At 49.3% G+C, this 24,915-nt stretch overlaps 1 protein-coding gene and 1 pseudogene across 1 annotated transcript in view; one reads left to right on the forward strand and one right to left on the reverse strand.

The window, feature by feature from the left end:
- Window positions 1-298: 298 nt before the first annotated feature.
- LOC116536195 lies at window positions 299-1,290 on the reverse strand (annotated as a pseudogene).
- Window positions 1,291-9,443: 8,153 nt separating this feature from the next.
- Window positions 9,444-24,915, forward strand: part of SEC14L5 (SEC14 like lipid binding 5) — a 54,928-nt gene continuing 39,456 nt past the window's right edge. Inside the window, exons 1-2 of the mRNA XM_032258056.1 lie at window positions 9,444-9,721; window positions 10,391-10,540. Of these exons, the coding sequence (XP_032113947.1) occupies window positions 10,478-10,540 (63 nt within the window). The 5' untranslated portion in view covers window positions 9,444-9,721; window positions 10,391-10,477. The remainder of the gene's footprint in view (window positions 9,722-10,390; window positions 10,541-24,915) is intronic.

Here is a 24,915-nt window from a genome sequence, read left to right on the forward strand (position 1 = left end):
CGGCGTTCCGTCCTTGCGCATAGCGTCCCCTGCTCACGCATAGCGTCCCTTGCTCACGTAGTCCAGCGTCCACTCCTCGCGCACAGCGTTTTCTGCTCATATGTGGCGTCTCCTTCCGGTCTGTGGGCTCTTCCCTTTGTGGTGTTTTCACTTTTCCCCATTATCCAAATACTCTTTATCCAATTATTCAGACAGTGATCAACCCACATGTGTCAGTGAAACATGGGATAAACGAATTGTGGTCTATCTATACACTTTGTTATACATTTCCATTTTGTACAATGGATACTATTTTTTTTAATTGCCGTCCATAAGTTCATTGTCTTTATCTGAAAAATCCTTACAGAAAATTGTTTGGTTTAGCTCTCAGCAGCCCGCTCCTGAACTCTGAGGAAGCTTGCCTTCTTTTGAGCTACCCGATCTTTCTTCTGAGCAAGGGACATTTTGGGGCGGTTCCACCTCTTCTTAACTTCTTTCTTGGGCTGCTTTTCATAGACTGGATTCTCTCATATAGCAGCGTGAGCTTTCTTACACATCTCCTCCGTCATGTCTGGAGTTACGCTGTTCTTTATGTACTGAGAGAACTGTTTCTTGTAAGCATCTTCATCTTCTTCCATTAAGTAGCGCATGTAATCTGCAACATTCTGGCCCATGATGTGCTTCCGGTCTACTTCTGCATTAAATTCCTTGCTTTCAGAATCATAACCAGGGAATCGCTTGGTACTATGAGGGATAGACAAGCCTCCATCCACAGCTCCCTTCAGGGCACCAAAAACTTTATTGCCAGTGGTAATTCTGGCAAGGCCTGCATCCAAATAGCAGGTAAAGGCACCTGGCTGATTATCAGTGCTTTCCACATTGTATTCATCACCAGTCACCTCCACTTGGCCTTCACAGATCTTGTCCATGCCAAACCTATTGAGAAGCCTGCGGGCCAGCAGCAGGCCAGTACAATACACTGCATCGTAATCTGTCAGGCCAAACTTCACACCGTATTTTGGCAGTTCGTGTGCATATGCTGTGCAGACTATCATGTCCCCCTCTGTACGGGCATAAGCAATCTGACAAATGATATCTCTGTTTGTTACACGAACTAGCATCCTGTATATGGGTGTGTTGATTTATTTTTATCCTGTATCACCAAGCGTTTCTGAGCATAGCAATCCGTTTTACCCTCTCGTCGTCTTCTAAATTTCACTTGGTATCTCTTAAAGTAGGCCTTATTCTTAACAGCTTTAACAAACCCCATCCTGCGGAACAGAGACCCGCATCCGCGGCTTGACAGAGACCTGCAGCTATTTTTATTTTATTTTATTTTATTATTTTATTTGAGACAGCCTGTTGCTCAGTCACCCAGGCTGGAGTGTAGCAGCATGATCTCAGCTCACTGCAACCTCTGCCTTTCCGGTTCAAGCAATCCTCCTGCCTCAGCCTCTCCAGTAGCAGGGGCCACAAGTACATGCCACCATGCCTGGCTAATTTTTGTATTTTTAGTAGAGATGGGTTTTCACCATGTTGGCCAGGCTGGTCTGGAACTCCAGAACCTCGAGTGATCCACCTGCTTCGGCTTCCCAAAGTGCTGGTGGTTCCCAGGTGTGAACCACCGCAGCCGGCCTGGAATACTATTTTTTTTTTATTTGACTTCTTTCACTCAGCATAATGTCCTCCAGATTCATCCATGTTGGAGCACATGTGAGTACTTTATTCCTCTTTAATGCTGAATAATTTTCTTTTCTTTTTGTTTTTTTGAGACGGAGTCTCACTCTGTCACCCAGGCTGGAGTGCAATGGTGCAATCTCGGCTCACTGCAACCTCTGCCTCCTGGGTTCCAGCAATTCTCCTGCTTCAGCCCCCTGAGTAGCTGGGACTACAGGCGCATGCTGCCACTCCCCAATAATTTTTTGTTTGTTTATTTTAGTAGAGGTGTGGTTTCACTGTGTTGGCCAGGCTGGTCTTGAACACCTGATGTGATCTGCCCGCCTTGGCCTCCCAAAGTGCTGGGATTACAGGTGTGAGTCACCTCACCTGGACTTAAATTTTTTTTTTTTTGAGTTGGAGCCTCACTCTATTTCCCAGACTGGAATGCAATGGCATGATCTCAGCTCACTGCAAACTCTACCTCCTGGGTTCAAGTGATTCTCCTGCCTCAGCCTCCTGAGTACCTGGTACTACTGTCTTGTGCCACTATGCCCAGCTCATTTTTTGTATTTTTAGTAGAGACGGTTTCTTCATGTTAGCCAGGATGATCTCGATCTCCTGACCTCGTGATATGCCCGCCTCGGCCTCCCAAGGTACTGGGATTACGGGTGTGAGCCACTGTGCCTGGCTGTCTAAAAATTTTTGTGGAGATTGGAATCTTACTATGTTGCTCAAGCTGGTCTTGAACTCCTGAGCTCAACTGATGTTCTCTCCTTGGCCTCTCAAAGTGCTGAGATTAGAGGTGTGAGCCCTTGTGCCTGGCCAAGGGTCTTGCTGTGCTGCCCAGGCTGGAGTGCAGTAGTGTGATCATGGCTCACTGCAGCCTGGAACTCCTGGCCTCAAACTATCCTCCTGGCTCCGCCTCCCGAACTTCAGGGATGACAGAGGTGAAAACCACACCCAGCTGAATTGCACACTTTAAATGAATTATGCATCTCCAAGAAGCAGAGTTATCACCTTCCTATACTGTGCTGGCCGCCACCTCAAACGTCAAACACCAAGTCCCCGCTCCCCCTCACCCTAAAGTCCCATGGGAGATGCCCCTTCTTCTGAGCTCACAGAGTAACAAACATTTACCCGGGTCCTCTGGGGGTCTCTGTGCAATTGCTGTACTCATGTAATTTCCTTCAGGCTTCAGGATAACACTACTGTTAATCCTATTAAAAAAAAAAGTTTCCAATCTGATTCTTTTTTTTTGAGATGGAGTTTCACTCTTGTTAAGGCTGGAGTCAATGGCATGCTCTTGGCTCACTGCAACCTCCACCTCCAGCGTTCAAGTGATTCTCATGCCTCAGCCGCCTGAGTACCAGGGATTATAGGGGCCTGCCACCACGCCTGGTTAATTTTTGTATTTTTTGTAGAGACAGGGTCTTGCCATGTTGCCCAGGCTGATCTGGAACTCCTGACCTCAGATGACCTGCCTGCCTTGGGCTCCCAAAGCACTGAGATTGTAGGTGTGAGCCACTGTGTCTGGCCTCAATGTGATTTTTTTTTTTTAAAGGGGTAATCAGGTGAAGCAGGGGGAGTGGAAAAAACAAAACAAAGAAATCTGCAACTGGTTGTGATAACTAGTTGTAAACACCGCTGCACTCAGACCAGCTCATGTGATTGTCTCACCCTGTTGCCCAGGCAGGAGGGCAATGGTGCGATCACGGCTCATTGCAACCTCTGTCTCCCAGGTTCAAGCGATTTTCTTGCCTCAGCCTCCAGAGTAGCTGGGATTACAGGTGCACATCACCATGCCAAGCTAATCTTTGTAATTTTTAGAGGCGGGTTTCACCATATTGGTCAGGCTGGTGTGGAACTCCTGACCTCAGGTGATCTGCCCGCCTCGGCCTCTCAAAGTGCTGGGATTACAGCAGTGAGCCACTGCGCCTGGCCTGCGTGATTTTTTTCATTGCTGTAAGATACATATGACATTGCCCATCGTAACCATTTTTCAGTGTGTGGTTCAGTGCTGTTTACGTTGTTGTGTGACCATCACACCACCCCATCTCCAGAGCTCTTTTCATCTTCTAAAACCCAAACTCTGTGTCCATTAAATAACTCCCCATGCCTCTCCCCCAGCCCCTGGCCCCCACATTCTACTTACTGTCCCCATGGATTGGGCTTCTCTGGGTGACTCATATGTGGAATCACTCAGTTCTTGCCCGTTCAGGGTAGCGTCTTCCAGGTTCATCCATGCTGTCGCACATGTGGATGCTTTATTCCTCTCTAACGCTGAATAAGTTGCCATGTTTTCCCCTCAACACTTTTTTTTTTTTTAAGATGGAGTTTTGTTCTGTCACCCGGGCTGGAGTGCAATGGCTCGATCTCAGCTCACTGCAACATCTGCCTCCTGGGTTCAAGCAATTCTTTGGCCTCAGCCTCCCAAATAGCTGGGATTACAGGTGTGTACCACTGTACCCGGCTAATTTTTGTATTTTTAGTAGAGATGGGGTTTCACCATGTTGGCCAGGCTTGTCTTGAGTTCCCAACCTCAGATGATCCACCCACCTCAGCCTCCCAAAGTGCTAGAATTACAGGTATGAGAATTACCGTGCCTGACCCATTTTAATTTTTATTATTTATTTATTTATGCATTTTTTGAGATGGAGTCTTGCTCTGTCGTGCAGGCTGTAGTGCAGTGGCATGATCTTGTCTCACTGCAACCTCTGCCTCCTGGGTTCAAGTAGTTCTCTGCTTCATCCTCCTGAGTAGCTGGGATTACAAGCACCCGCCACCACCCCTGGCTAATTTTTGTATTTTTAGTAGAGACAGGGTTTCACTATCTTGGTCAGGCTGGTCTTGAACTCCTGACCTTGTGATCCGCCTGCCGTGGCCTCCCAAAGTGCTGGGATTATAGGCATGAGACATTGTGCCCAGCCCTATTTTTTATTATTTTTTTATTTTTTCTGAGATGGAGTCTTTCTCTGTCACCTAGGCTTGAGTGCAGTGGCACAATCTTGGCTCATTGCAACCTCCACCTCCTGGGTTCAAACAATTCTCCTTCCTCAGCCTCCCAAGTAGCTGGGATTACAGGTGTGCGCCGCCACGCCAGCTAATTTTTCTATCTTTAGTAGAGACAGTGTTTTGCCATGTTGACCAGGCTGGTCTCAAACTCCTGACCTCAGGTGATTGGCCCGCCTCAGCCTCCCAAAGTGCTGGGATTACAGGTGTGAGCCACCGTGCCCGGCCCATGTTACCCCATTTTTAAAGGAGGGGACATTGAGGCAACAAAGCTGGGGGATGGCAGGGTCAGAATGCACATCAAGGTTTGTCTGACTCCTGTGCCCACCCCAAGTGCCTGGCCACCTGACCCCTCCCACAGGGACACCGCTCCCATCCGCTGGGCCTCCCGCCTTCCACTGGGGGTCACTCTCTCCTTTGGGCTTCACGCACCACTTGGTGGAGTCTGGAAGTCTTTGTGGAAGTGAATGGACTTGGGGGCCAGGCTGGGGGTCAAGGTGGGCAGGTCCTGGCTGTGCAGCCCCCTGGGCCAGACTCCTCCAAACTCAGCCTCTGCCCGGTCAAAGCTGCCCCCATGACCAGGACTGCTGTATAGAGTTGCGCAGGTTGCAACCTGTACGCCTGTACACGGCGGCCCTGCTAAGCATCCCGACAGCGCTAGAGATTCCCAATTCCAGGAGGCCTCTGGGCTGTGCTTCGAGAAGGACAACAATGTAGAGGCTACCCAGGGCGAATGAGAGTCCTCTAGGAAGCAGGTAAGCAGGTGAATGCTTTCCAGGGCCTGCGGGAAGGGAGGAAGGAAGAGTGACGGCGTCATGGGTGTGTTTTCTTTTGGAGCAATTAAAATGTTCCAAACTGGAAAGTGGAGTTGGCTGCACATGCATCTTGTGAATATCACAAAAGCCACGGGTTTGCACACTAAGAAACAGTTAAAACGGTAACTTATGTGCATTTTTTGTTTTTGAGACGGAGTGTCACTCTGTTGTCCAGGCTGGAGTGCAGTGGCTCTATCTCAGCTCACTGCAACCTCTGCCTCCCAGGTTCAAGCCATTCTTCTGCCTCAGTCCCCTGGAGTAGCTGGGATTACAGGCATGTACTGCCATGCCTGGCTAATTTTCGTATTTTTACTAGAGATGGGGTTTAGCCATGTTGGCCAGGCTGGTCTTAAACTCCTGACCTCAGGTGATCCACCCGCCTCAGCCTCCCAAAGTGTTGGGATTATAGGTGTGAGCCACTGCGCCCAGCCCAATTTGCTACAGTAAAATTAAGCTGGGCACCTTACCCTGCCTGCTGCATCCTCTCCCTCTTCAGAGCCATCCCAGGGCCGCTTATGTATTCCAGGGCCCAGATCAGGGTCTGGACGCTGGGTCCTGCCACTCCTAACACCCTCTTTAACCTCCATTCTTAGTGTCACACTGAGCCATCCAACTCAGGACACTCCCAGCCGGATGCCTTCCAGGAACATCTGCCTTGGGATTGGGTCCAGTGTTTTACTCAGACAAATCCATCAGTAATGGCTGAATCTTCTCTGGCAGTGGCCTGCCTGCTGGGAAGACATTCAGAGACATAGGGTGGTTTCTGAACTTCCCAAAAGCCACCTCCCCACAAAGGCAGCTTTGGCTGGGCCATTCTGGCAGGGCAGGTGGGATGCAGATAGAGGCTGAAGATCCTGCCCTGGGACTGTCTTCACACCTAGCACCCCTGGGGGAACCAGCCCACCCTCGTGGTGCCTTCTTGTCCTGGGGCCAGGGTGCCTGGAGAGCTTGCAGTTCAGGGTTTTCCTGAAATCACATCTTCCCTGAGCGTCAGCTGCAGCTCTAGGAGAATAAGTCACTGGAGAACCAGAGTCCTGGGTTTGAGTTTCTTACCAACTGTGTGGCCTGGGTCAAGTTACTCAGTCTCTCTGTGCCTTAGTTTCATTGCGTGTAAAATGAGGATTAAAATAATTTTGACTGTATGTGGTTTTTAATTCAGATGAAAGCCATGTGACATAAAATTAACCATTTTAATATGTACAATTCAGTGGCATGTGCATTTGCAATGTTGTGCAATCACCACCTCTATCAAGTTCCAAGACATTTTAATTGCTCTGGTATTGCTTTGAGGATTAACTGCATTTGAGTTTGTAAAGATTTGGTATGGTGCCAGGTATACTAAGTGCCAATGGAGTGTCAGTAAGTGGTAGGAATAATTAGTAGAACAGTGTTGATAATAGGTAACTGGCCCCGGTCGAGGTGGCTCACGCCTGTAATCCCAGCACTTTGGGAGGCTGATGTGGGTGGATCACCTGAGGTCAGAAGCTAGAGACCAGCCTGGCCAACATGACAAAATCCTGTCTCTACTAAAAATACAGAAATTAACTGGGCATGGTGGTGCATGCCTGTAGTCCCAGCTAGTCAGGAGGCTGAGGCAGGAGAATTGCTTGAACCCAGGAGGTGGAGATTGCAGTGAACCGAGATTGCACCACTGCACTCCAGCCTGGACAACACAGCAAGACTGCATCTAAAAAAAAAAAAAAAATGTAGCTGGAGTGGGTGGTGGTGATATTATTAATTCCCTTCCCTGGGGCTGGAGGAGGAGAGAGTGAGGTTCCAGTCCCTGGTTTCCACTTTGAGCTCTGTGTACCCACAGGGCTGTCACACCTCTGTCTCCCACACAGAGTCATTGTCCTCCCTCAATGTTGGGCGGCAGAAGAAGCGGACTTAACGCCTTCGGTGCTGGTCACAGCAGCTCGTAGTGTTAAGGTTCACTTTGTTCCATGGTGATGCCTGGGCACAGGTGGACATTTCCTGGATGAGCCTGGGTTAGCGGAGTCATCCCTGGACCCTATGTCCCCCCACTACTCACCCTTGTGCTTATTCCAGGAGTCATGGACTATCATTTGCTGCCACCTTGTGACAGGGATGGGAACTTTGTGTCCCATTTCCATCCTTGATAATCTTAGACAGCAGAGTACTGGGCATCGGCTGTCTGCCTGCCAGGTCCCCAGTAAGACCTTTACCAACATGCAGGCAAGTGAATAAGGCAGCCACAGCCCCTGCTTTCAGGGAGCTCCCAGTGTCCTGAGAGAGACCGCCGGGAACCCACAATAGATAAAATGAACAAACACAATGATGAAAATGTGATGCAGGCTAGGAAGGAAAGAGAGGTGGTTTTCACTGGGTGCAATGGCATATCTGAAACATATCAGGGGTTGTCCATTTCCCTGGCCACCTCTGATTTCCCTCGCATGAAGGGGTGAATTCAGCCAGTGCTGGCACGTAGTAGGTGCTCAATAAATGTTGAATGAGTGAATACATGGATGACAGTGCTGTTTAGAACCAGCTTTTTGGCTCTTGTAGGCCACACAGTTGAGGAGCAGCAAGGCAGGATCTCTGGGAGCAAGGTTGGTCCCCTGGGAGTCCTGGGAGGGCTTGAAGGGGTTAAGTGTGAGCTAACATGAGGGTGATGGGCAAATGTCACTCTCCCAAGGGAAGCCTCAGTGCTCCCCGCTTGTTTGTTTGTTTATTTAGAGGAGAGTTTTGCTTTGTTGCCCAGGCTGGAGGGCAGTGGCCAGGTAACAGCTCATTGCAGTTTCGAACTTCTGGGCTCAAGGGATCCTCCTGCCTCAGCCTCTTGAGTAGCTGGGACCACAGGCACACGACTGCAAGCCTGGCTAATTTTTTTTTTTTTTTTTTTTTGAGATTGAGTTTCGTTCTTGTTGCCCAGGCTGGAGTGCAGTGGCGTGGTCTCAGCTCACTGCAACCTCCGCTTCCCTGATTCAAGCCATTTTCCTGTCTAAGCCTCCCAGGTAGCTGGGATTACAGGCGTGTACCACCATGCTCAGCTATTTCTTTTTTGTATTTTTAGTAGAGATGAGATTTCACCTTGTTTGCCAGGCCGTTCTTGAACTCTTGACCTCAGGTGATCTGTCCGCCTTGGCCTCCTGAAGTGTTGGGATTACAGGCATGAGCCACAGTGCCCAGCCTACTTAAATTTTTTTTTTTTTTTTTTGTAGAGATGGGGTCTTGCTATGTCACCCACGCTGGTCTCCAACTCCTGAGTTCAAGCGATCTTCCCGCCTGGGCTTCCCAAAGTGTTGGGATTACAGGCATGAGCCACGACGCCTGGCCTCTTCCCTGTTTTTAATTGTCCTCTCTCTCCTCTGGCTTCTTGAGCCCCTTCCCTGCTTATTTTTCTCTCCTTACCATTTTTTACCACCTCACACATCATATGTTTTGCCTTATTGCCTGTCTCCTCACCGGAATATAAACTCCACCAGGGTTTGCATTCGCGGTGTTGCTCGCCGGCAGCTGCCCAGCTCCTGGACCCGGCGCTGTGAAGGTGTGCGGAGTGAGCGAAGGTGTATGCGCGGGGCGTGGGTTGGGGACAGGCGGAGGAGCCGGTCAAACCCAGGTGCAGCGGGATGAGAGAGAGGTTAATTTGAGCAAGGAAAGACGTAAACTGTGCTAATCTACAAATGTAAACAGTACTAAGAGGGGCATGTCGGCCCGGACGCAGGATCCGCTTACGGACAGAGCTAGATGGTGGGGGGTCTTCCTAGGGCCGTACCATTCCCGAAGCCGAGGGCCTTAGGGGCGGGGCCAGTGCAGGGAGCGGGGGCTTCCTGAGGTGCGACCAATCTGCAGAAAGGGCTGGGATGCGGGCGTGGTCAAGCAAGAGACATGTTAAATAAGGGGCGGGGATAGAACCAGGGTGGAGTAAGTCTGGGGCGGGGCCAGAGTGAGGCGGGACCAGTCAGGGGACAGGGCAAACCTGGGCGGGGCCATGGCCGGGACATGGGCGGGGCCAGATCAGGGGCGGGGCCAGGACAGGATCTCCGCTGTCCCGGGTGCTGGAACGCTCTCCGCCAGGAAGGTCTCGCTCCCTCCCCTCCTGCCCTCCCTGGCTGTCCAAGTCGCAGGGTACTCAAGGCGGGACTCCCCAGGCTAGGGAGCCGCGATCGGGCCCCGCCCCAGGCGCTTCGCTCCGGGCCAGGCGGCCGCGAGAGCCCGGGAGCGCTGCGCTCCCCAGCCCGGCGGGCTTCCAGGGCACTTCCCCTAGGCTGCGTTCCCGAAGGCTCCCGAGAGCGAGGGTGAGCAAAGCTGCGGGAACCTGTGTGTGCATGTGTGTGCGAGTGTCTCTACGTGTGTGTACGTGTGTATGTGCGCACGGGTGTGTGCACACCAGGGGAATTGTGTGTGTGGAGTTGGGCAGGTGCGTGTTTCAGGGAGCTGGATGTGTGTGTGTGCAAAGTTGGAGGCGTGAGCAAGGGCAGTCCCGTGTGGGAGAGGAACCTGCGTGTGTGCATATGTGTGGCAGAGACAGTGCCTGTGAAATGTGGTGAAGGATGTGCGTGTAGCCAGGTTGTCTGGGAGGAAAATGGGAGGGCAGGTGCAAGGAGACTTGGGGGTGGGCTGTAGGCCAGGACGTCTGTGACAAGCTGCGGGGTGCATGCGTGAAGAGAACCGTGGGAGTGTAAGAACTGCAAACGTGTGTGTGTGTCTGTGAGGGTGGCAGTGAGGCTTCTGTGGGCCCTCAGTTTGAAGAGGTGGGGGTAGAGGAAAGTTTGGAGGTGCTGATTTCTTTTGGAAGGCTGCGAGTGGTCTGGGGCCATGGCTAATGGCAGAGGAGCTGTTGGGGCCTGGCCTGGAGTAATTTGGGGATTATATCAGCCTTTTCACTTTGAAGGCTGGCCAGCTGTGTGGGTGGGACCAGGGGCTGCCCTGCTCACTTGGTGGGTGATATCCCTGCTTCCCTCCAGGGGAGCTGTGACCTCATCAGTCATCCCTCGCCCCAGGCTCTGTGCCCACCCCTGCCTGGTGGCTTCCGTTGGTGCTCCGGCGTGAACATGGTGCAGAGATACCAGTCTCCTGTCCGAGTCTACAAGTACCCATTTGAGCTGGTCATGGCGGTGAGTGACTCCTGATTCTTGGGCCTCCCACGTGACAGTTGGAGGGACTTGAGATCAGCTATGGTGGGAGGAAGACAGAGCTCCTTAGACTCCCAGATCAGAAGGAATTACTGCGCTACTCAGCTGACCTGGTGGGTTTAACTTCTAACTAGTGGCTCCTCTATCCCACCATCCTATCCTTGGCCCAGTGACCAAAACACAAGATCTTTCTTCCTTCCCGTTGTTGAAGCTGACATGCTCCCTTACTTCAGAGTCTCCTGACAGAAAACAAAGGTATCGGGGGCCAAGCCACTGCCATCATTTCATGTAATGGCATAATCACAGTGATAAATGGAATGGTGGTGGTGATGACAGCAGTTGTTCATTGAATGTTTATAGCACTGTCTTTACAAATCATGTTTTTTCCAATTCCCAATAGCTGTTATTATTTGTATTTTACCTCCCTGAAACTGAGGCTTGGACAGGTGAAGGGATGATGGCAAGTCCTGTAGCTAGGAAGAGGTGCAGTCAGGGGGCTCAGATCCCTGCAGAGCAGACTCTAGAACCTCACATTTAACCACAGCGCCCTCCTTCTGCTCACAGACCCTCTTTCCTCTCCTTCAAGGAAGCTGACACCAGGAGGAGAGAGGGAGTGGGAGGGCGGGTTTGCTCTGTGTTGCGCAGCAAGTCAGTTGGATGCCTAGAATTGGCTGCCAGATTCTTGGCCTCCTGGATCACTGGTCTTTGCACCCCGGGGCAGGAGCTGGAGATAGGTGGAAGTGGGATTCCTTCTTGGCTCCATCCCTCTGCCTCTCGGAGCTTCACTTCCCTGCTCCATAATACGGGGCAATGCTGTGAGGTTGTGGGGAGGAGTAAATGAGATAATTCTTCGTGCTCCTGGCTGTGTTTTGGACACTCAGTAGAAGCTCACAAAATATGCTGTCCCTGTTATTACACCGAAGTCTTGTAAATTAATGCATTGAAAGTGTACAAAACACTAGAATCCACCTCCGTCTGTCCTACCCCAGCACTGACTGCTTAACCCCGGCCTTCTATCCAGGGACTTTCATATCTCTTGGTGGCTATGTGTCCTGTCTTATTCTAAGAATCTACACACATGTATGTTTATTGTCACACAGAGGATTTAAAAGCATCATTAAAATCATCCATTTACATTGCACTGTTACAGGCAGATGGTTCAAGGACAGCAAAGAGGCAGGAACTAGCGTGGGGTCATATTCTAGCTCCCTGACTGACTAGCTGAGTGACCGTGGGGCAAGTCTCTTCACCTCCACGAGCCTCCACTACCCATCTCTAAAATGGGAATCTCCTGGCTTCCAAATCCTGGTGTCACACTGTGGATTACATGAATCAATGTGTATAAAGCTCCTGGTACAGGGCTGACACAGATCAAATGCTCACTGAGCTCCAGCCATGATTGTTACTGTTTTTGTCTGTGGCTGTGTGACTTTGCTTCTGTGTAATGGAAATGGAACACCAGGGGATGGTGAAGTGATCCAGGGATGTGGATTCGGAAGCCTGAGGGCTCTGCTGTGCTCCGCCATGCTTTCTCTGGCTGTATATCTTTAGAAAGTTGCTGAACTTTTCTGAGCCCATTTCTTTTTATTTTGTGACTGATTCTCACTCTAATGGCCAGGCTGGTGTGCAGCAGCGCGATCTTGGCTCACTGCAACCTCTGCCTCCCATGTTCAGGTGATTCTCCTGCCTCAGACCTCGTCTCTCCTAAAAATACTAAGTTAGCTGGGAGCCGTGTAGTGCACTTGTAATCCCAGCTGCTCAGGAGGCTGAGGCAGGAGAATCACTTGAACCCAGGAGGTGGAGGTTTCAGGGAGCTGAGATCGTGGCACTGTATTCCAGCCTGGGTGAAGAGTGAAACTCCATCTCAAAAAAAAAAAAAAAGAAAAGAAAAGAAAAGAAAACAATCTTTATTATTTGTACTTAATTTAAATTATTTGTATTTTTCAAAGGGACTGCAAAACAACCATGTCATCCTGTCTTCCATAGAGTCCTTGTCTGTGAAATGGTCCCAAGCCACAGCAACACTGACAACAAAGCCACTTTGCCGACTGTTGACAAAACATTACTGTCCCCAAAATAGCTACATAACTCAACATAACTTGCACACTGTGGAGGCACAGAAGGGGTTTTCTGTACTTAATGTTCGTCTTTGTTTCTCAGTTAAACACTTGCTCTCAGTGTGGGTCAGATGCTGGGGAAGTTTCAGATGAACTCAGCTATTTTCACTGCATCCAAGTGACTAGAAAAGCTGGCCTTTCAGTTTTTCTAACAAAACTGACTTCAGAATCAAAATGCCCCTTGCTTCTTCAAAAGTCCACTGTCAGTGACACAAAGGACTGAAACTGGGTTTTGAGGAATTGGTTACAAAATTGCTAGACCTGGCTTTAAAATTTTTTTAAAATTAATTCTCTCACTTCAAAAATTTATCTAGTCAAATGAATGGACATCTCTCTCCAAATCCCTTCACATGAAATTTGCTTATAAAGGGAAGGATTCTAGGGGATCTTTCCTCCCTCAACTTTTTTATTTTTTTTTAAGACGAAATCTTGCTCTGTGGCCCAGGCTGGAGTGCAGCAGTGCGATCTTGGCTGACTGCAACCTCCACCTTCTGGGTTCAAGCAATTCTCCTGCCTCATCCTCCTGAGTAGCTGGGATTACAGGCGTGTGCCACAACACTCGACTAATTTTTGTATTTTTGGTAGAGGCAGCATTTCACCATGTTGGCCAGGCTTGTCTCGAACTCCTTACCTCAAGCAATCTGCCCATCTTGGCCTCCCAAAGTGCTGGGGTAACAGGCATGAGCCACTGCACCTGGCCTTTGCTCCTTTTTTTTTTCTTTCTTTTTGAGACAGGGTCTTGCTCTGTTGCCCAGGTTGGAGTGCAGTGGTGCAATCATGGATCACCATAGCCTTGACCTCCTGGCCTCAAGCCATCCTCCTGCCTTAGCCTCCAGAGTAGCTGGGTGCACAGGCATGCACCACCGTGCCTGGCTAATTTTTAAATTTTTATATATCAAAAGTTATATATACATTTATAGAAATGAGATCTCACTCTGTTGCCCAGGCTGATCTTGAACTTCCGGGCTCAAGTGATCTCCGGCCTTGGCCTCTCAAAGTGCTGGGATTACAGGCACTAGCTACCACGCCCAGCCTTCCTTTTTCTCCTGACAGCATTCTGTATCATTGGATTCAAAACAGTGAGCTTTTATTATCTTGGTAAACAGAAAAAAAACAATTAAGACAATGGAGGCAGCTGGAGTATTCAGTGTTGAAGAGGATCCGACAGTCCTTTGAATGCCCAGGTCCCAGAAGGTGTGTGGGTGGCGGTGTCTCGTGGAGACCCTTGCATAGAGGAAGCAAAGGCTGTGTCTTAGGCTGTGGGGTCAGGTCACCTGGGTCCCAAAGGCCATGCTCTGCCCAGGCTATTTTGAGTCGAACCTAGGTTATCTGTCTCTTTTCCCAAGTGGGTGGTGATTAAGAACCAGACCCACCAGGCTCTATCTCTGCCCCAGGCCTCAGCACATTCCCCAAATCTTCTTCTTCTTCTTCCTCTTCTTTTTTTTTTTTTGAGACCGAATCTCGCTCTGTCACCTAGGCTGGAGTTCAATGGCATGGTCTTGGCTCACTGCAACCTCCACCTCCCGGGTTCAAGAACTTTTCCTGCCTCAGCCTCCTGAGTAGCTGGGGTTACAGGTGCCCACCACCATGCCCGGCTAAATTTTTGTGTTTTTGTAGAGATGGGGTTTCACCATGTTGGCTAGGCTGGTCTCAAACTGCTGTCCTCAGGTGATCCACCCGCCTCGGTCTCCCAAAGTGGTGGGATTATAGGCCTGAGCCACTGCACCCAGCCCCAGACACTGTTCTGAGTCCATTCACTTGGTAACTCCTCGTAGCCACCCCGTGAGATGAGTTCTGTGGGTAGCCTATTCAACAGAGGAGGAGACTAAGGATGAGAGGCTTATTCAAGCCTCCAGAGCAAGCATGTAGCAGGCGGGGACTCAACTTCCGGCAGTTTGGCTCCAGATTTTACACTCCCAACTATGAGCTCAACCGTTTCTCAGAGCTGGATGGAGGATCTGAAGTCACTGGGGTGGCATCTGGGCCAAGAGTGTGGTCCAGGGGGCAGAGGCAGTTATCATCAGGATGCCTTTACCCCTTCAGAACCCTGCAAAGGAGAACACAGCGCAACCCCCACAGACCCTGGCCCCTACACCAGCCAAGCCCGGGAGCCTTTATAACGCTACCTGTGGCCAGCTCTTTAGGCCAGCTCAGAGGCAGGTCGATTACCACAGCCAGATCTGTAGCAGGAGAGGGAACTGAGGCTCAGCAAGGTCCAGGACACTGTCTGTCAGTGACCAGTGTTCGTGGTCCCACAGAGCCACAAACTGGGTGACTTAAAACAACATCAGTGTATTGCTTCACTGTTCTGGACGCCAGAAGCCTGAAGTCAAGGTGTCAGGAGGACCACGCTCCCTCTGGAGGGTCTAGGAGGGGATCTGCTCCTGGCCTCTCTCACTCCCAGCCTCAGATCGTTCCTTGACATGGGGCAGCATAACTCTTCACATGGCCACTCACTGTGTCCAGATTTCCCTTTTTATAAGGACACCAGTCATATTAGATTTATAAGGACACTCTGATAACCTCGCTTTAACTTGATTACTTCTAAATACCATATCTCCAAATAAGGTCACATTCACAGGCATCAGCGGTTAGAACTTCAACATACCAATTTTAGGGGATACATTTCAGAGCTGGGATTTGAACTTAGGGAATCTGATCCCACAGTCAGAGCCCACAGCCGGACTCTTCAGAGTTTGTCTCTGACTTTCTTTCTTCCCCTCGTCCCCCATTTTTTTAACTTTTATTTTTTGACAAAGTCTTGCTCTGGTCACCCAGGCTGGAGTGTAATGGCACAATCTCGGCTCATTGCAGCCTCTACCTCCCGGGGTCAAGTGATCCTCCCATCTCAGCCTCCCAAGTAGCTGGGATTACAGGCGTGAGCCACCACACCTGGCTAATTTTTTATATTTTTAGTAGAGGTTTCACCATGCAGGCCAGGCTGGTCTCCAACTCCTGACCTCAAGTGACCCACCCACCCCGGCCTCCCAAAGTGCTGCAATTATAGGTGTGACCACACCTGGCCTCCTTCCTTCCTTTTCTGTTCCCTTTCCTCCCCTCCCCTCCCCTTTCCCCTCCTGTCCTGTCCCCTTCCCTTCCCTTCCTTTCCCCTCCTTTCTTTTCCCTTCCCTTCCTTACACTTATTTCCTTTCTCTCTCCCTCCTTCCCTCCCTTCCTCTCTCTATTTTATTTTATTTCTTTTTGGAGACAGGGGTTTGCTCTGTCACCCGAGCTGGAGTGCAGTGGTATAATCATGGATTACTGCAGGCTTGACCTCCCAGGGTCAAGCGATTCTCTCACCTCAGCCTTCTGAATAGTGAGACCACAGGTGTTTACCACCACACCTGCCTAAGTATTTTGTTGTTGTTGCCGCTGGGATGAAGTTCCACCCTTGTCGCCTAGGCTGGAGTGCAATGGCACGATCTCAGTCTTGGCTCACCACAACGTCCACCTCCCGGGTTTAAGCGATTCTCCTGCCTCAGCCTCATAAGTAGCTGAGATTACAGGCATACACCCCCACGCCCAGCTAATTTTGTGTTTTCAGTAGAGACGGGGTTTCTCCATGTTGGTCGGGCTGGTCTCAAATGCCTGACCTCAGAAGATCCGCCCACCTCGGTCTCCCAAAGTGCTGGGATTACAGGCACGAGGCACGGTGCTTGGCCACATGTGGCTAATTTTAAAAAACATTTTTGTAGAGATGAGCTCTCCCTATGTTGCCCAGGCTAGTCTGAAATTCCTCCACTCAAGCCATCCTCCTGCCTTGGCCTCCGAAAGCAGTGGGAAAGACCTGAGCCATTGTGCCTGGCCTTGACTTTCCAAAAACATTTGTGCGCCACTAGCAGTACCGTGGCTTTAGGAATGACCTGGTCCCTTTTTGTCCGGCCACTGTTTAGGTGTCCCTGTGGGGCCCCAAAGCCTAGTAGCTTCAGGTCATCTTTGTTTTGCAAACCTAAATTAGGAAGATGACTTGGCGTAGAATTTCCCAAGCAAAAGGCTTTTCCTGTGGAGGAAGGGTTATGGAAGTGAAGTTCTGTCCTTCAGCAATTAAGGTCAAAATATTTAAAGATGTGGCCTTGTTGTATTGATAAACAGTTTGTAATTTAGCCAATGCATTATTAATAAGAAGCAGCTTGTGAAGGTAAATTCTGTGGCTTAGGCCAAAAGGAGTTACAGTTGGATTAGTTGTTATGGACGTAGTTTTAACAAAGCAGCAGGAGCCTTATTTAAATGAGTTTAAATTAGCTCCCTGGAGCCGGTCATCTGATCTGTTGCTAACAGATTAAGGCAGGCAATGTTTTCTACCTTGAATGTTGCTCTGATGTGGGCTGTCAGAACAGAGGTGATCCTCTGCCCTGCAAAGTGCCTTCTGATCTCAGAGGACCCTGAAATAAATGTAAGGCCCTCATTCATCCATTTCTGTGTGCATTTATTTACACATTCATGCATGTGTGTGTTCCACAAATATTTTTTGAGGTACTGCTCTGTGCCAGAGGCTGTGGTGGGTGGATTCCTAGAACTTTTTTTTTTCTCTGAAGTTCGAGGCTCAAATGTGCACTGATCTAGTACTATTTTTTTTTTTTTTTTTTTTTTTTTGAGACAGAATCTTGCTCTGTCACCCAGGCTGGAGTGCAGTAGCATAATCTCAGCTCAGTGCAACCTCCACCTCCTGGGTTCAAGTGATTCTTCTGTCTCAGCATCTGGAGTAGTTGGGACTACAGGCACATACAACCACATCCAGCTAATTTTTATATTTTTAGTAGAGATGGGGGTTTTACCATATTGGACAGGCTGGTCTCAAACTCCTGACCTTATGATCTGCCCGCCTTGGCCTCCCAAAGATTACAGCTGTGAGCCAATTCGCCTAGCCTTTTTTTTTTTTTTTTTTGAGACAGAGTCTTGCTCTGTTGTCCAGGCTGGAGTGCAATGGTGTGATCTCGGCTCACTGCAACCTCCGCCTCCTGGGTTCAAGGTATTTGGAGTCTTAGCCTCCCGAGTAGCTGGGATTACAGGTTCTCACCACCATGCCTGGCTAATTTTTTATTTTTAGTAGAGACGGGGTTTCACCATGTTGGTCAGGCTGATCTTGAACTCCTGACCTCAGATGATCTGCCCATCTTGGCCTCCCAAAGTGCTGGGATTACAGGCATGAGCCACCGTGCCTGGTCTGATTTTGTATTTTTTGAAATGGCATCATTAATTCTGTTCATTTGTTTCCTTGTTTACATGGAATTTGCTTGTTTACTTGTTTATATGGATATTTTTCATTAAGGGAAGCCCTAGGAAGTCAAGGCTATGTCTGTCTTGTCTTGTTCATCTGGTTCTTTTTCTTTCTTTCTTTTTTTTTTTTTTTTTGAGAGCGGTCTCAGGTTGTCACCCAGGCTGGGGTGCAGTGCCGTGATCACAGCTCACTGCAGCCTCAATCTTGCAGGCTCAAACGATCCTCCCACCTCAGCCCCCCAAGTAGTTAGAAGTACAGGCATGCACAAGCATGCTAGGCTAATGTTTGTATCTTTTGTAGAGACGGGTTTTTACCGTGTTGCCCAGGCTGGTCTTGAACTGCTGGGCCCAAGCGAACTGCCTGCCTCCCAAAATATTGGGATTACAGGCTTGAGCCACTGCACCTGGCCCATGTAGTTCTGTGGTTGTGGTTCCTGCCCTAAGGCAACACCCAGCATAGTCTTGTGGGGTGAGGGGTTGACAGGCAAATGCCATGTAGAACTATTTGTAGTGGGGAAGAACAGGGCATTTTAGGAACACAAAGAAGAACCCATTGGAAGCCATGGGAAGGTCATTTGAACTAGACAGGCTGAGAGTTGCGGGGAAGCAGGGAGTGGGGAGGTGGGGGGTGTTAGGGAGTGTGTAGCCTCTGCAAAGGCCAATGGGGCAGAACTTGTCTCTCCAAGAACTGAACTAGCTCAACTGGAGTCCAGTACAAGTTAGAATGTGGCTGGTAGCGTCAGGGAGCAGGAAGCAGAGGCGTTGGAGGTCCAGAGGCACTCCTGAGACACTGGGAAAATTTAAAATAGTCTTTCCCCTCCGAGAAAGATCCTGATATATCCTGTAAATGTCAAGCTGCTCTGGGCTGGCCTTGCTAAGTCATCCACCCTCCCGGAGCCATCAGGGGCACCAGCTGATCCTGAGAGTCCCTGGGCCCTGCTCCTGACGCGTGGTTGAGACTCCCCAGAGGGTTTGTGTGCACATGGGTGGCACGGGCTGACATTCTCCCAGTGCTGGAGAGGCCAGGTGTTCCGCGGGCGAGTCCTCATGAGGAGGGGACACGGCTTCCCAGATTTAAGGTACATCCAATTGTGCAGAAGCAGGAGCCAGTAAGCACTAGAACCCAGCTGACTTTGCCTCGTGTTGCAGCCACACGATAGGGAGCTTATTAAAAACAGGCAAAAGTGGCAGGGGGCAGTGGCTCATTCCTATAATCTTAGCACTTTGGGAGGCCAAGGCAGGAGGTTTGTTTGAGTCTAGGAGTTTGAGGCGAGCCTGGGCAACATAGTGAGACCTTGTCTTTACAAAAAATTAAAGTAGCCAGGCGTGATGGCTCACGCCTGTAATCCCAGCACTTTGGGAGGCTGGGGTGGGCAGGTCATCTAAGATCAAGAGTTGGAGACCAGCCTGACCAACATGGAGAAACCCCATCTCTACTGAAAATACAAAATTAGCCGGGCTTGGTGGTGTATGCCTGCAATCTCAGCTACTCATGAGGCTGAGGCAGGAGAACCACTTGAATCCGGGAGATGGAGGTTACAGAGAGCTGAAGTCGTGCCATTGCACTCCAGCCTGGGCAATAAGAGTGAAACTCTGCCTTAAAAAAATATATTAGCTGGGCACGGTGGTGTGTGCCTGTAATTCCAGCTATTTGGGAGGCTGAGGCAGGAGCATCCATGGAACTCAGGAGGTCGAGGCTGCAGTGAACTGTGATCTTGCCACTGTACTCCGGCCTGGGTGACAAAGCAAGACCTTGTCTCGAAAACAAACAAACAATGACAACAAAAACAGGCAAAACTCTCCCTCTCCAGCTTTGTTAATGGCTGATTCATTGTTCAATCCCTGTGGATGAACCCTGTTCTGACAACTGAGGGGAGTTACTCATTTACTCACCTGCTCAATAAGTGTCTTCCAGAGCCTAGCTCTTTGAAGGTAGAGCTTTGCGCTGTGCACCTGCTGACGTCCCCTGGTAGTATAGATGTAGATCCACTCACTCTGAGACTAGGGAGACTCGTACTTATGTGACTTAATCTCCCAGGGATATGTAGAAAGATGGTTCCATTTTCCTCTTTTATTTTCCTGGCACCTGGGCATTCACTCATTCCTTCCTTCTTTCATTCATTTGACAAATATTGGCTGAATGTCTACAATGTCCCAGGCGTTGTATGAGACACCAGGGAATTCACTGGTAAATGAAACCTACATAGAGACGGTGGCGTTGAGACTGTAAACAAACAAACAGATATAACGTACTATTCCAAACCGTGACAAATGCTTCTGGTAGGGCTGCAGACCATCTAGTGGGTGGCTTATTCTTTTTTTTTTTAATTGCCCAGGCTGCAGTGCAGTGGTGCAATTAGATCTCACTGCCTCAACCTCCGGGGTTCAAGTGATTCTCCCACCTCAGCCACCTGATTAGCTGGGACTACAGGTGCCACTGAACCTGGCTAATTTTAAAAGATTTCGTAGAGATAGGAGTCTTGTTGTATTTTCCAGGCTTGTCTCAAACTCCTGGCTTCAGGTGATTCTCTTGCTTTGGCCTCCCACGTGCTAGGATTCAAGGTGTGAGCCACTGCACCCGCCCTCACTCTGTATTTTTTTATTGTGATAAAATACATGTAAACAAAACTTACCACTTTTTTTTTTTTTTTTTTTTTTTTGGGACGGAGCTTCGCTCTTGTTACCCAGGCTGGAGTGCAATGGCGCGATCTCGGCTCACCGCAACCTCCGCCTCCCGGGTTCAGGCAATTCTCCTGCCCCAGCCTCCTGAGTCGCTGGGATTACAGGCACGCGCCACCATGCCCAGCTAATTTTTTACAGTTTTAGTAGAGACGGGGTTTCACCGTGTTGACCAGGATGGTCTCGATCTCTTGACCTCGTGATCCACCCGCCTCGGCCTCCCAAAGTGCTGGGATTACAGGCTTGAGCCACCGCGCCCGGCCTAAAACTTACGACTTTAACCAACTTAGGTGTACAGTTCAGTGACATAAGTACACTCGCATTATTTATTTATTTATTTTTTGAGTCGGAGTTTCGCTCTTGTTACCCAGGCTGGAGTGCAATGGTGTGAACTCGGCTCACCACAACCTCTGCCTCCTGGATTCACGCAATTCTCCTGCCTCAGCCTCCCAAGTAGCTGGGACTATAGGCATGCGCCACCACACCCAGCTAATTTTTGTATTTTTTTTTTTTTAGTAGAGATGGGGTTTCACCATGTTGACCAGGATGGTCTCTATCTCTTCACCTCGTGATTCACCTGCCTCAGCCTCCCAAAGTGCTGGGATTATAGGCGTGAGCCACCGCGTCCGGCCTCACATTATTTATTTATTTATTTTGAGATGGAGTTTCGCTCTTGTTGCCTAGGCTGGAGTGTAATAGTCCCATCTTGGCTCACGGCAACCTCCTCCTTCTGGGTTCAAGTGATCTTCCGGCTTCAGTCTCCCAAATAGCTGGGATTAGAGGCATGTACCACCATTGATTTGATTTTGTATTTTTAGGAGAGACAGGGTTTCTCCATGTTGGTCTGGCTGGTCTTGAACTCCCAATCTCAGGTGATCTGCTCTCCTAAGCCTCCCAAATTGCTGGGATTTCAGGCATGAGCCACTGCGCCTGGCCCATTCACATTATTGTCCAACTGTCTCCACTGTCCATCTCCAGAGCGCCTTCATCATCCCAAACTGGTACGCTGTACCATGAAACACTAACTCTCCACTCCCCTTGTCCCCCTGCTGCCATTAACCACTATTCTATTTTCTGCCTCTGCAACTTTGACCATTCTAGGTACCTCACATAAGAGGAATCATGCGATAGTTGTCTATTTGTGTCTGGCTTATTTCATTGGGCACGGTACCTTCCAGGTTGAGCCGTGTTGTGGCAGGTGCCAGTGCTTCACTCCTCTTTAAAGCTGAAGGACGCATCATTGTTTGACTCCATCACCTTTCATTTATCCATTCATCTGTTGATGGACACGGGGGTTGTTTCCACCTTTTGATCACGGTATAAATGATGCTGCTGTGAACATTTGTGTACAAATACCTGTTTCAAGTCTCCATTGGTTTGCTCTTGTCCATTAAGAAAAAAATTCAACTATGTGGTATCTGGCATCGTCCCTTTAATTGTTGCAGCCACTCCAGAGACCACGCTCTCAAAGGCGGTGCTAGGCTGTTATTCATTCATTCATCCTGTAAACGTCTATGAGTGTTGACTATGTGCTAGGCATTTTTGCAAAGCACTGCAGATTCAGGGATGTCGGGGCTGATGATGCTGCTTCAGCAGTTGTGATGCACGAAGGAATAAAACAGGCTTGACCGAGTCAGCATCCTCATCCTCTTTTTTTCTGAGAAAAACAGCCTCAGAGAGGTTGCTTTGAGGACACCCAGCTGTCAAGTGGCAGAGCTGGGGTCACATGTTGACCCTGTGCTGTGTCTCTGCCACTCCCCTACGCCCCTCCCTTGTCCTCTCTCTGAGTCCAGCCACCCTGGCTGCAGAGGCTGTTCTGAACCTGTGTCTCCTTCTCATGTGTGGCCCAGGCTGGCTTTGCTGGGATGAGCACTGGCTTTTTAGCTCCCAGGCCATCTGCAGCTGCAATGATGGATTATCTACAACAGTCATCTCAGGGCTTCCGGAACAGTGACAGCTTGGTTCTGCCAGGCCCACTTCCCCTCATCAGCTGGGATGACACTGCTGCCACTGGGGTGGCTGATGACCCATTCAGCAGCTCTAGTTGAGCACCCCTACCAAGAGTTGGGGGGTCTACCCCATGGCACAGTATTCAGAAGTAAAAAAGAAGGAAGCACTGATGCACGTATTTATTTATTTACTAAAAATACGATTCCTTGTATTTTCAGTAAAAATGGGATTTTATCATGTTGGCCAGGATGGTCTTGAACTCCTGACCTCAAATAATACTCCTGTCTCAGCCTTCCAAAGTCGTGGGAGGACGGCTGAGTAGTATTCCATGGTGTATAGATATCACGGATGGGCTGAAAACATGGTGCTGAGTGAGGGAGGTCAGATGCAGAAGGCTATGTCGTATATGATTTCTTTCTTTCTTTCCTTTTTCTTTCTTTCTTTCTTTCCTTTCCCTTTCTTTCTTTCTTTCTTTCTTCTCTTTCTTTCTTTCTTTCTTTCTTTCTTTCTTTCTTTCTTTCTTTCTGTATCTCTCTCTCTCTCTTTCTGTCTCTCTCTCTCTCTCTCTCTCTCTGAGACAGAGTCTCCCTCTGTCGCCCAGGTTGGAGTGCAGTGGCACAATATCAGCTCACTGCAGCCTCTGCCAGGTTCAAGCAATTCTCCTGCCTCAGCTTCTTGAGTAACTGGGACTATAGGTGTGCACCGCCAGGTCCGGCTAATTTTTTCGTATTTTTAGCAGAGTCGGGGTTTTGTCATGTTGGCCAGCATGGTTTTGATCTCCTGACCTCATGATCTGCCCTCCTCAGCCTCCCAAAGTACTGGGATTACAGGCATGAGTCACCACACCTGGCCTTTTTTTTTAAAAAAAAATAGAGTCTTGCTCTGTTGTTCAGGCTGGAGTGCAGTGGTGCAATCTTGATCACTGCAACCTCTGCCTCCCAGGTTCAAATGTTCGTTGTGCCTCAGCCTCCCGAGTAGCTGGGACTATAGGCAAGTGCCACCATGCCCAGCTAATTTTTTTGTATTTTTAGTAGAGATGAGGTTTCACCTTGTTGACCAGGCTGGTCTCAAACTCCTGACCTGCAGTGATCCACCTGCCTAGGCCTCCCAAAGTGCTGGGATTACAGGTATGAGCCACCACCCAGTCTGCTGTATTTCAATTTTTTAAAAAAGAATTGGGGATGGTGAGTAGATTGATACCCCTTCTGTCCCGTGGTCCGCTAGACTTGCAGAGGGAAGGAAGGGGTAATAGGGAGCTTCCTGAAGAGTATGGCAGGAGAGGGGTGCACCTTCCTCAGTGGCTGCATGGTGTCCAGGGCCCCAAGTCATGCCTGTAGAATAGAGAAGGGAAGGGAGAGCATCAGGCTGGAAGGTGCTGGTGCAGTTTGGATATTCTTTCTGCATTCTTTTTTTTTTTGAGATGGAGTCTTACTCTGTCACCCAGGTTGGAGTCTTGGCTCACTGCAATGTCCGCCTCCCAGGCTAGGTTCAAACAATTCTGCTGCCTCAGCCTCCTGAGTAGCTGGGACTACAGGTACGTGCCACCACGCCTGGATAATTTTTTGTATTTTTAGTAGAGACAGGGTTTCACTGTGTTAGCCAGGATGGTTTTGATCTCCTGAACTCATGGTCCACCTGCCTGGGCCTCCCAAAGTGCTGGGATTACAGGAGTGAGCCACCACACATGGCCTTCTTTCTGCATTCTTACTGGAAGTTTTGTGGTAAGCAGCATTTCAGCTTCCTTTGAATTTGGATGAGGAAGAGCAGGAAGGAAGGAAGGAGGGGAGGAGGGATCTTCTGTCAAATGATTAGCAGAAATAGCTTTTCTGTACTTTATCGAATCTCACTCATTTTTAAAATTAAAATTTATTTACCAATGGTGATATAGAATGAAGCATGTACCAGGCACTGCTCTAAGCACATTACATGAGCTAAGTCCTTTATTCCTCTGACAAGTAGTAAGGTAGCTATGTGTCTTACTCCCCCTTTTACACACAAGCAAATTAAAGAACTGAGAGCTTGACATCTTGTTCACACAGCTGGTGAGAGGCAGAGCAGAGATCCCAATCCAAGCCCCAGAGCCCACTCTCTTAACAACGGTGCTATGCTGTTGTTCATTCATTCATCCTACAAATGTCCATTGAGTGTCGACGATGTGCTAGGCATTTTGCAAAGCACTGCAAATTCAGGGATGTCAGGGACTGACAACCCTACGCCAGCAGTTGTGATGCATGAAGGAACAAAACAGGCCCAACTGAGTGCTAGTTGGGAGATGCTGTGATTATTCCACTTTACAGAGGAGAAAGGGGGTTACCCAGCCTGGAATTGGGCAAGTCTGGGTGGGAATTCAGGGCTACCCAGCTCCAGCCTCCCATCTCAACACAGTAATTGTGT

This window comes from Sapajus apella, unplaced genomic scaffold (assembly GCF_009761245.1).
Source record: "Sapajus apella isolate SASKATOON/1434 unplaced genomic scaffold, GSC_monkey_1.0 scaffold99, whole genome shotgun sequence".
Taxonomy (NCBI): Eukaryota; Metazoa; Chordata; class Mammalia; order Primates; family Cebidae; genus Sapajus; species Sapajus apella.